The 11,726-nt window shown below is 45.8% G+C and overlaps 1 protein-coding gene across 4 annotated transcripts in view; it reads right to left on the minus strand.

Moving 5' to 3' along the window:
- ANAPC4 (anaphase promoting complex subunit 4) overlaps positions 1-11,726 on the minus strand; it is a 55,437-nt gene that overhangs the window by 29,229 nt on the left and 14,482 nt on the right. For all 4 annotated transcript variants that reach the window (XM_058193378.1, XM_058193377.1, XM_058193379.1 and 1 more), the window contains 5 exons: positions 7,495-7,605; positions 4,832-4,915; positions 1,743-1,829; positions 660-724; positions 511-553 (listed from right to left, as the gene is read on the minus strand). In XM_058193378.1, the coding sequence (XP_058049361.1) occupies positions 511-553; positions 660-724; positions 1,743-1,829; positions 4,832-4,915; positions 7,495-7,605 (390 nt within the window). The remainder of the gene's footprint in view (positions 1-510; positions 554-659; positions 725-1,742; positions 1,830-4,831; positions 4,916-7,494; positions 7,606-11,726) is intronic.

Consider the following 11,726-nt stretch of genomic DNA (forward strand, 5'->3'; position numbering starts at 1 on the left):
AGAGTGTTTTACTGGCCGGATGCCCTTCCCTGTCGCCAATGCGGAGTTCCGTTCAGCAGATATATTCTCATTGTGCACAAAGCACTTATGTACCGTATATACTCGAGTATAAGCCGAGTTTTTCAGCACGTTTTTTGTGCTGAAAAACGTCCCCTCGGCTTATACTCGAGTTTTTTTTTTTCTTCTTTTTTTCACATTATAACGGATGGCGCAAACTTGGCGGGCTTTTGCATTAGCGGGGAAGCCCTGCGGTGCAGTGAGAGGCGGGCGGGGGCCGCCAGCCTTCTCGGCTGAGGGAGGGAGGGTTTCCCCGACCGGTAGCTGCCTCATTTCCCACCCTCGGCTTATACTCGAGTCCCCAGTTTACCCCAGTTTTTTGGGGTAAAATTGGGGACCTCGGCTTATACTCGGATCGGCTTATATTCGAGTATATACGGTAAGTTAAATGAAAACGTACAAAGAAACTATATATAAAACCCCAATGCATATATACTATATAAGCCGCCCTACCTTGACGGTGAGCTGGTTCATAAGCAATGCCTGAAGCTCGGTACTTTTTGGAGAAGGAGAAGAAGGGGAAAAAGAAAAAAGAAGACTATTTTATTTTTATTTTTCCAACCGGAAGAAGGATCCAACGTGCACGGGGTTGGAATGGTTACCTTGCTTTGCCCCACAAAAGTAACTCCATAAATTCATCCTGCACAGACGTGGTTGTATTCTTCTCCTTAAAAAAAATAAAATCAAATAAAAAAAATAAACAGAGATTGTTATCCCTTAGCATTTCAAGCCTCTCCTTGAATCCACAAACCCCGAACTAGCTGTCAACCGACACAACCACAAACCCGTTAATTTTGACCCACAGTGACACCGAGCAACGCCCGTTCGACTGGGAAGGACTGGTGGCTCAGCAGACTAAGACAGTCTGTTATTAACAGCAGCTGCTTGCAATTACTGTAAGTTCAAGTCCCACCAGGCCCAAGGTCGACTCAGCCTTCCATCCTTTATAAGGGAGGTAAAATGAGGACCCAGATTGTTGGGGGGCAATAAAAGTTGACTTTGTATATAATATACAAATGGATGAAGACTATTGCTTAACACAGTGCAAGCCGCCCTGAGTCTTCGGAGAAGGGCGGGATATAAATTCAAATTTAAAAAAATATATCATTGGCCACTAAGTGACCTGTTGTAAATTGAGGACTACCGTTCAAAGTTAAAAGGGCCTTGAAAAAAGTGACTTAGAACTGGTTTTTCACACGTACAACCACCGGTCACGTGATCAAAATTAGGACGCTTGGAAACTGACTCCCATTTATGACGGTCGCAGCCTCCTGGGGAAGTCATGTAATTTTCCTTTTTGCGACCTTCTTGGCAAGCAAAGACCCTGGGAAAACCCGATTCACTTAACAACCGTGTTACCTTTTTTTAAAAACAATTGCAACGGTTCATTTAAACCAGGGGTCTCCAACCTTGGCAACTTTAAGCCTGGTGGACTTCAACTCCCAGAATCCCCCAGCCAGCAAAGCTGGCTGGGGTATTCTGGGAGTTGAAGTCCTCCAGGCTTAAAGTTGCCAAGGTTGGAGACCCCTGACTTAAACCACAGTGGCAGGAAAGGTCGTAAAACGGAGCCAAATTCACTCATCCAAAGTTTCGCTTTAGCAACACAAATGTTGGGGCTCAACTGCAGTCGTTAAGTCCTGTATTAAAAAGCGGGGATAATTGGGGGAGAATCGTTTTGGCGGTACCTGTACAAACTTGGTTAATCGGGAATCCATCTGCAACAATATTTCCTCCCAAGCTTCACACATGCAAATCAGCGAAAGTTTTATGTACTGTTTGCAAACAGAGGAGGGGGGGGGAAATATCAATTATTACGGGGAAAGGCATAAATTGTACATTTCCTTATAATCACATTCTGTTTAGCCTGATGTTCAGTTTTCAAACAAACCCCCAAAAAACAGAAGCGCACATCGCTATAACAGGATAAAAGAATTACAAATTACACTAAACCCCCTGTTAGGATCGGCCTTCTCATATCAAAATAATCATAATATCTCTATTTTTTGTAGCTTAGATCTTAATACTTTATTCAACTGCGCCAAACTCAATGCCTTTTGTTTTAATTTTTTCTCTTTCTTTTCCCCACTATTCACTTCCCTTTTTCCTTCCCTGATTTCCCTAATATTTGCTTTTGTATTCGCTTTGCACGTTATATTACAATCTAATAAAACTATAATTGCCTTATACACTGTAAGCCGCCCTGAGTCTTCGGAGAAGGGCGGGATATAAATGTAAATAATAAATAAAATAATAAAAATAAAAAATAAAAATAATCTAAAAAATAATCATCGTCATAATATTTCTCTTTGTCACAACAGTATACACAAACATTGTCATAAATAAAACAACATATCTTGAAGAAAATATATATATATATATATATATAAGTAAAAAAATATGCATCAACTATATTAATTTGATATAATGAAGGGAACAATAGGACAGGAACGGTAGGCACTTTTGTGCTCTTATGCACGCCCCTTATATCTCTGTAATGGAGAAAGAAGAGGGAGTCAAACTATTCTCCAAAGCACCTGAGGGTAGAACAAGAAGCAATGGGTGGAAACTAATCAAGGAGAGAAGCAACTTAGAACTAAGGAGAAATTTTCTGACAGTTATAACAATTAATCAGTGGAACGACTTGCCTCCAGAAGTTGTGAATGCTCCAACGCTGGAAATTTTTAAGAAAATGTCGGATAACCATCTGACTGAGATGGTGTAGGGTTTCCTGCCTGGGCAGGGGGTTGGACTAGAAGGCCTCCAAGGTCCCTTCCAACTCTGTTATAATATTATTATTATTATATTAAATGCCCACATTACATAGCTGACTCGGAAATAATGTAAAGTCTATATCAGTGATGGCTAACCTTTTCCGGATCAAGTGCCCAAAGTGTGTGTGCGCGGGCGCGCCCAAACCTTCAAAATGCAATGCATGTCCCCCTGTGCAAGCTCCCCATGTATGCACCATGTGCCTGTGTATGCGCCCTATGCAGGCACCTCATGCATGTGCCCTGCGAATACACACATGCGCACATGGCCCCCCACACGCCCCCCGCGCTTGTCCATGCACCACCCCGCACACATGCCCCCCCCCATGCATGGCAGAGACCTGAAGACCAGTCATGTGCGCATGCACAGCGGACCAGAACTGGGGCGATGGATCGCATGCCCACAGAGAGGGCGCTGCGTGTCATCACTGGCATGCAACCCATAGGTTCGCCATCACCGGCTTATACAGTGACGCGGTGGCTCAGGGGCTAGGACGTTGAGCTTGTCGATCGAAAGGTCGGCAGCTCAGCGGTTCGAATCCCTAGTGCTGCCGTGTAACGGGGTGAGCTCCCGTGACTTGTCCCAGCTTCTGCCAACCTAGCAGTTTCGAAAGCACGTAAAAATGCAAGTAGAAAAAATAGGGACCACCTTTGGTGGGAAGGAAACAGCGTTCCTTGCGCCTTTGGCGTTGAGTCATGCCAGCCACATGACCACGGAGACGTCTTTGGACAGCGCTGGCTCTTCGGCTTTGAAACTGAGATGAGCACCGCCCCCTAGAGTCGGGAACGACTAGCATGTATGTGCGAGGGGAACCTTTACCTTTTACCTAACATTTCAACCCTGAACAGGCAGTCCTCGATTCATTTAGTGACCGTTCACTAAAGTTACAACGGAACTGAAGAAAGTGACTTATGACCATTTTTCAGACCTACAACCTGCGTCAACTCCCCATGATCACATGATCAAAATTCAGACGCTTGGCCACTGATTCATCTTTATGACGGTCGCAGCGTCCCGGGGTCACACGATCCCGTTTTGCCACCTTCGGATGAGCGAAGTCAACGGAGGAAACCGATTGGCTTAACGTCCGGATTACTAACTTATCAACTGCAGTGATTTACTTAACAACGGTGGCAAGCAAGGTTGTAAAACGGGGGCAAAGTCACCGAACCAATGCCTCACTTAACAACAGAAATTTTGGGCTCAATTGTGGTCGTAAGTCGAGGACTACCTGTATTATGGTAAAAAGGAACGATTTAGTCTTGAAAAGTTCGTTAAAATGGCTAATAAAGTGCAAAGGGCATGGATTTTGAACATCACATCCTCGGTAGCAGCGGTCTCCAACCTTAGCAACTTTAAGACTTGTGGACTGCAACTCCCAGAATTCCTCAGCCAGAAAAGCTGGCTGAGGAATTCTGGGAGTTGAAGTCCACAAGTCTTAAAGCAAAGCCGGCTGAGGAATTCTGGGAGTTGAAGTCCACAAGTCTGAAAGCAAAGCCGGCTGAGGAATTCTGGGAGTTGAAGTCCACAAGTCTTAAAGCAAAGCTGGCTGAGGAATTCTGGGAGTTGAAGTCCACAAGTCTGAAAGCAAAGCCGGCTGAGGAATTCTGGGAGTTGAAGTCCACAAGTCTTAAAGCAAAGCTGGCTGAGGAATTCTGGGAGTTGAAGTCCACAAGTCTGAAAGCAAAGCCGGCTGAAGAATTCTGGGAGTTGGAGTCCACAAGCCTTAAAGCAAAGCCGGCTGAGGAATTCTGGGAGTTGAAGTCCACAAGTCTTAAAGCAAAGCCGGCTGAGGAATTCTGGGAGTTGAAGTTCACAAGCCTTAAAGCAAAGCCGGCTGAGGAATTCTGGGAGTTGAAGTCCACAAGTCTTAAAGCAAAGCCGGCTGAGGAATTCTGGGAGTTGAAGTCCACAAGCCTTAAAGTTGCCAAGGTTGAAGAGCCCTGCTCTATAGAGTATCTCGCGGTTGGTACAATATGAAAAGGTGAAGATTTTAATGCCGTACCTGCAGGAGAGTTGAAATGTGCGTAAATTTTCGGGCCATCCGAGTCACTTCTGGTAAATAGGTTGACAGCAGACTTGTATCCATCTAAATCAAATGGTATTTTAATCTGTATATTGTATTGTTTTATCTTGCCTGTACACCGCCCTGAGTCCTTCGGGAGAAGGGCGGTATAAAAATCAAATAAATAAATAAATAAATAAATAAATAAATCAGAGAACCAATTTAGTACCCAGACAATATTACATGCCCTCTGCCAACTGCAGAACTGGCTACAATGCAGAACGCGCACCGTTTTCGGCATGGACGGCCTTCTGCAGCAACCTACCGGCCAAAATGGGGCACGGGGGGGCGCACATGAGGCTCCCCGCACCGTTTTCAGCTTGAACGGCCTCCTGCAGCACCGTCAGCCAAAATGGGGCACCGGGGGGCACGTGAGGCTCCCCGCACCGTTTTCAGCGTGGACGGCCTCCTGCAGCATCCTGCCAGCCAAAAAAGGGCACCGGGGGGCACATGAGGCTCCCTGCACCCTGTTTTCGGCGTGGATGGCCTCCTGCAGCAACCTACTGGCCAAAACGCGGCACGGGGGCTCGCACCGCAGGGCCAGTTCTTTGCTATTTCCAAGCCAGCCTCATGAGCCAGATTTAAGCACGCCGCGGGCCGGCTCCAGCCCACAGGCCTTGATTTTGACACCCCTGATCAAGTGGTTAAGACACCAGACTAAAAAGTGGGAGGCTGCGAGTTCAAGTCCCACCTTGCCCACCATAGCCGGCTGGGTGACTTTGGGCCCGTCGAGCTCTCTCAGCCCAACTCACACTTCACAAATGTTTCACTTAGCAACAGAAATTTGGGATTCAATTGTGGTCTAAGTCAAGGACCACTTGTATAATATTTTTTTCTTACTAAACAAGGAAGAGATATTTAGAGACACATTATGTGACTAGAGGAGAATTTATCATTTATATTTTTATTTTTTTCAGCATCCAGCCAGGGTGGATTATTAGTATTATTTTATGTTTTATGTTGGATGTTTGGGTCATTTGTTTTTCTTTTCGTACACAATTTTTTATTCTTGTTATTACTGTTGGCTATATGTTTTTTTCTGGTTTTTTTTATATTTTATTCCTATTGCTAAAACATAATATCTATTTTTTTTTAAAAAAAGAAAGAAAGGAATTAAGCAAGAGAGGCTCAGATGGAAATCTTTCAAGTTTATAGGACTAACTAAGGGAGGAGGAAAAAAAACAGCCCTGTTACTATTCCCCCACCCCCTTCCATTTAATCACATCCAATTGTTGTAGGCTACCTGGATAAACCTTGTGCTGTTTTCTTGGTTTGCCATTGCCTCCTTCTTAGGGCTGAGAGAGAGTGACTGGCCCGTCCAACTGGCTTCATGTATAACCAGAACTCACACTTTACCAGTTACAGCCAGATGCCTTAACCACTGCACCAAATTAGCTCTCCTGTTACCTGTAGCTGGTGTTTTTTTAAAAAAAAGAATAGAATAGAATAGAATAGAATAGAATAGAATAGAATAGAATAGAATAGAATAGAATAGAATAGAATAGAATTTTTTATTGGCCAAGTGTGATTGGACACACAAGGAATTTGTTTTGGTGCGTATGCTCTCAGTCTACATAAAAGAAAAGATACCTTCATCAAGGTACAACATTTACAACACAATTGATGGTCAATATATCAATATAAATCATAAGGATTGCCAGCAACAAGTTATAGTCATACAGTCATAAGTGGAAAGAGATTGGTGATGGGAACTATGAGAAGATTAATAGTAGTGCAGATTCAGTAAATAGTTTGACAGTGTTGATGGAATTATTTGTTTAGCATTCTATTCTATTCTATTCTTCTAAAAAAATAAATAAATAAAAATTCTAGTCTTTCCAGGGAGTCGATTTCTTGGCTTGGTCTACATAGTGGAGCTCACAAAACAAATCAACGTAGGACCAGATTGGGAGAAAACGAAAGCAAAATAATTGCTTTCCGGACCTTCCGCCGCGAGCTGAAGCGTATTTATTCTTCCGCGCGGGACTGGCATAAAATGGGTTTTATTAGGATTTTAATGGGGTTTTTATGATGTTATGTATTTTATATTTGAATTATCAGCCAATTTGAATAAGTTTTTTAACTCTGATTTTATTGTATTGTATTTATGAATGCTATTTTTATCTGGCTGTAAATCGCCCTGAGTCCTTCGGGAGAAGGGCGGTATAGAAATTAAATAATAATAATAATAATAATAATAATAATAATAATAATAATAATAATAATAATAATAATAATAATTATTATTATTATTATTATTATTATTATTATTATTATTATTATTAATTATATTGTGAATTTCCAGAAGACATTGGTAGAATGTATTCCAAAGTTAGCGTGTGATCATCTTCTTTTAACGACCCTGTAATCCCTTGCGGGGGGTGAAGTCTGGGCAACTGAATTCAGCTGAATGTTTAGTGGCCGGATGCCCTTCCCTGTCGCCAATGCAGAGTTTTGTTCAGCTGATATATTCTCATTGTGCCCAGAGAGAGAGAAATATCTGCCTCTACCTAGGATCAAACTCGCAGCCTCTCAACTGTGAGGCGAGAGCTCCACTTCTAGGCCACCGCACCACACCGAAGTTAGCCTGATCTTGTACTCACTTGGAAGTAGGTTATTTCAGGATCGGTGTCCGGACAATTGTCTACTTCTGTCACAATTGAAAGTGATTTCAAGTCACTGGATAAGCACAACGCAAGGCAGGAACCCGTCACCTGAAACGATTGGACGGCAATAATCATAAACCACATTTTTTTTATATATATTTAAAAACCGCTCGCACTGCCAGCTGTTGCATTCTTTGCCTCTTTTAGTAGCAGGCAATTACAAAACTGCAATTGTCTATTCCCGTCTTTATTGTTTATCCTGCTGTGTTTAAAAGAAGTAGGTTTGTTATACAGGTAGTCCTCGACTTACGGCCACGACTTGAGAACAAACTTTCTATCGCTAAGTGAGATCTTTTAAAATGAATTTTGCCCTGATTTACAACCTGGTCAACGTTGTTAAGTGAATAATTGCTTGTTCAGATAGTAACACGGTTTGTTGAGTGAATCTGGCTTCCCCAATGACTTAGAATCAGTGGTGAAATCTGAACAGGTTTACTACTGGTTCGCTGACCTGGTGTCGTGTCCCACTCCTCCGCTGACGGCCGGGTCAGGGAAATCCGAATCAGGCGTGCCTCTGCAGCTCTGCCAAAGTCCTAGCAAAGTCCTCAGGGCAGGCAGGAGACCAGAAAGTGACTTCAGCAAGATATGTTTAGACTTTGCCTGACTCAGAGAATGCCAGAAAGCAGATCCTTTATATAGGCCATGGGGTGTGGCTCCCTGACTCAGCACTTATCCAGGCCTGCCCCTCCCTTCCTTCTGTTGCCTCCGCCTATCAAGTCTTCTGACGCGAGGGTCACTCCAGTCTGCAGCTGTTGGCAATTGACCTCCCTCAGGCTCACATGCTGTGGAGGAGGGGGAGGGGTCTAGATGCTCCGTTTGCCTGGGCATGGAGCCAGAGCTGGGGCCGGGAGGTGCTCCTTCTTCTGCAGTTTGTCTGGGCATGGAGCCAGGACTGGGGCCGGGAGGCATACTAGGACATTCCTCCGTGTTCGGAAGCAGATAAGAAGGCCCCGGCTGTGGTGAGATCGGACAAGACACAATACCTGGGCATGCACGCTTCCCACGCGCAGCGCACACCGAAAGGAGGCATGGGGTAAGTAGAACAGTGCGCAGGGAGGGGGGTGATCAGCTGTGGCGCACAATCTTTATTTTACTTTTAAAAGCATTTTTCTTTTACAGCCTCTTCGGCTGAATAGGTTGTAAAACAAATGCTTTTAAAAGTAAAAAAAGGGGCTCTGACAATTGTGTGGCTCAGCTGTGATTGACAGAGCCTTTTTTTTTTTACCTTTTAAAAGCATTTTTTAAAAGAAAAGAGGGAAAGTGGGCGACCGGGCATTGGGTGGGCATGGGCATGAGGGGGGCAGGGATTTTTGTTACTGGTTCTCCGAACCACCCGCCGCCATTGCTACCGGATCAGCTGATCCGGTCCGAACCAGGAGCATTTCACCCCTGCTTAGAATAGACTAGAATAACAGAGTTAGAAGGGACCCTTGGAGGTCTTCTAGTCCAACCCTCTGCTTAGGCAGGAAACCCTACACCACTTCAGACAAATGGTTCTCCAACATCTTCTTTAAAACTTCCAGTTTTGGGAGCGTTCAGAACTTCTGGAGGCAAGTTGTTCCACTGATTACCGTATATACTCGAGTATAAGCCGATCCGAATATAAGCCGAGGCACCTAATTTTACCACAAAAACTGGGAAAAACTATTGACTCGAGTATAAGCCGAGGGTGGGAAATGAGGCAGCTACTGGTCAATGTAAAAAATAAAGATAGAGCCAAGTAAAATAACATGAATATTTATTTGAACGAAAAACAATAAAAGTGCAAAAGGGGGAAGGAGGATTCCCAGCTTTAGAAAATTTAGAACTACTCCGCCTTTGGTATGACCTGAGCATAGCTCATAAAATTATCTGCTACAATGTACTTCCTATCAATGACTACTTCAGCTTCAACCACAACAATACACGAGAACACAATAGATTCAAACTTAAAGTGAACCTCTCAATCTAGATTGCAGAAAATGTGACTTCAGTAACAGAGTTGTTAATGCCTGGAATGTGCTACCTGACTCTGGTCTCTTCCCAAAATCCCCAAAGCCTTAACCAAAGACTATCTAGTATTGACCTCACCCCATTCCTAAGAGGTCTGTAAGGGGCGTGCATAAGAGCACCAGCGTGCCTACCGTTCCTGTCCTAATGTTCCCTTTAGTTGTATTCCTTTTATGTATTCAATTCATGCTTATATTTATATAATTATTTAATATGTATTTGACAAAATAAAATGAATGAATGAATGAATAGAATAGAATAGAATAGAATTTTTATTGGCTAAGTGTGATTGGACACACAAGGAATGAATGAATGAATGAATGAGTGAGTGAGTTACTTCAACAACATTGTCTCACAGAAATTGACAATACAACTGCAAGCATGAAAATGAGTCCTCCTTTAGCTTCCAAGGGACCAGGGTGCCTCTGAAGGTCAGTGCTCTAAGCACTAAGAACCCAACACAAATCTAAGCCTGTATGCACACCAATAGTGAAAATACCCTGCACAGTGTCTCTTGGCAGAAGGTTAATTTTCATAGGCGTTGGGGTGGCTCTTTTTTTTTTTTTGGCAGGGCAATAAGGATCTCTAATATCATTAAACCCAAGTGTGAGGAAAAGACAGCAGCTAAAATGTTAAGGCCAGTTGTGTGACCTTCTCCAATACAGTTGGCCTGGCTGTTTGCCAAAACTTAAAACACCCTCCATCCCCCTCCTGCTAAAGCTTCTTTCTTAAAACAATTGTGGTCTTTGCCTTTCATGTCGCTCAACCTTTCACCTGCCAGGTTCCTAGCCCTTCACCCTTGACCCACTGCTGTGTTTGCTTAGCATTGTGCCAATCGACTTTAGAAGTCTGTGTGTGTGTGTGTGTGTGAGAGAGAGAGAGAGAGAGAGAGAGGGAGGGAGGGAGGGAGGGAGTGCAAAAGGGGGAAGGAGGATTCCCAGCTCTAAACAAAGGGAAATCCCGGAATGCCAGCGCGAAAGGCGGTGCTCGCGTTCCTCCTCCCTTGCTCAAAAGCCCCAAAAACATTCACCAGCAAGGCAGACCCCACGGGAAGGAAGGGGCAGGCTGACTCACGAGCATCTGGCTGAAGAGCAGCTGCTCCAGGTCGCCCAGCACGGTGAAGCACGGAGGAGAAGAAAGAATGAAAGAAGGGAGGAACGGCCCTCCTTTCTCTCTCTCTCTCTCTTCCAGCGCCCGGAAGAGAAGGGACTAGGCGCGCACACACGCCCAGCTTCTGAAGCACGGAGGAGAAGAAAGAATGAAAGAAGGGAGGAACGGCCTCCTTTCTCTCTCTCTCTCTTCCAGCGCCCGGAAGAGAAAGGGACTAGGCGCGCACACACACGCCCAGCTTCTGAAGCACGGAGGAGAAGAAAGAATGAAAGAAGGGAGGAACGGCCCTCCTTTCTCTCTCTCTCTCTCTTCCAACGGAAAACGCTCTTTCGCTTGCGGGGAGAGGAGGAGGGAGGGAGGAGGTTGGCTTGCTTATTCAACCCTTCCCGGCTAGCCATCCAGCCCTTCCCAGGAGAAGGCGAGGAGTTTTGGGCGGCGACCTTTTGCTAAGCGGGCGGCTGCCCCAACACCACCAGTTGGGGCGGGGCAGGTGAGCTGCAGTAACTCCCGCCAGGCTATGCATTGGCGGGGAAGCCCTGGCGGTGCAGTCCTTCTCGGCTGAGGGAGGAGGTTTCCCGACCGCGAACTTCGCCGCCGTGAGCCACCCAAGGCCAGAAGAAAAGGTCATTCCATCGGAGTAATGGGCGAAGGCTCCTTCCTCTCCCGCCTTACCCATGCTGTGCGAGCCGGCTGGGCTGCAACCCCGCCGCCGCCGCTCCTTCCTCAGCCTCCCGGGGCTCGCGCTCTAACAGCCGCCAAGCTCAGGCGGACTCGGCAGCTCCCCATCAGCACTCGCCGCGGCGCGATTCGGGCAGGAGGAGTCGGGCTCGCTCCGTGGCGTGGCGGCGGCGGCGGCGGCGCGCCACCGCCACCGGCGAGCCCGACTCCTCCTGCCCGAATCGCGCGTGCAGTGCTGATGGGGAGCTGCCGAGTCCGGCCTGAGCTTGGCGGCTGCTAGAGCGCGAGCCCCGGGAGGCTGAGGAAGGCGGCGGCGGGGTTGCAGCCCAGCCGGCTCGCACAGCATGGGTAAGCGGAGAGGAAGGAGCCTTCGCTCCATTACTCGATGGAAT

The sequence above is a fragment of the Ahaetulla prasina genome, chromosome 8 (genome assembly GCF_028640845.1).
Source record: "Ahaetulla prasina isolate Xishuangbanna chromosome 8, ASM2864084v1, whole genome shotgun sequence".
Classification (NCBI taxonomy): Eukaryota; Metazoa; Chordata; class Lepidosauria; order Squamata; family Colubridae; genus Ahaetulla; species Ahaetulla prasina.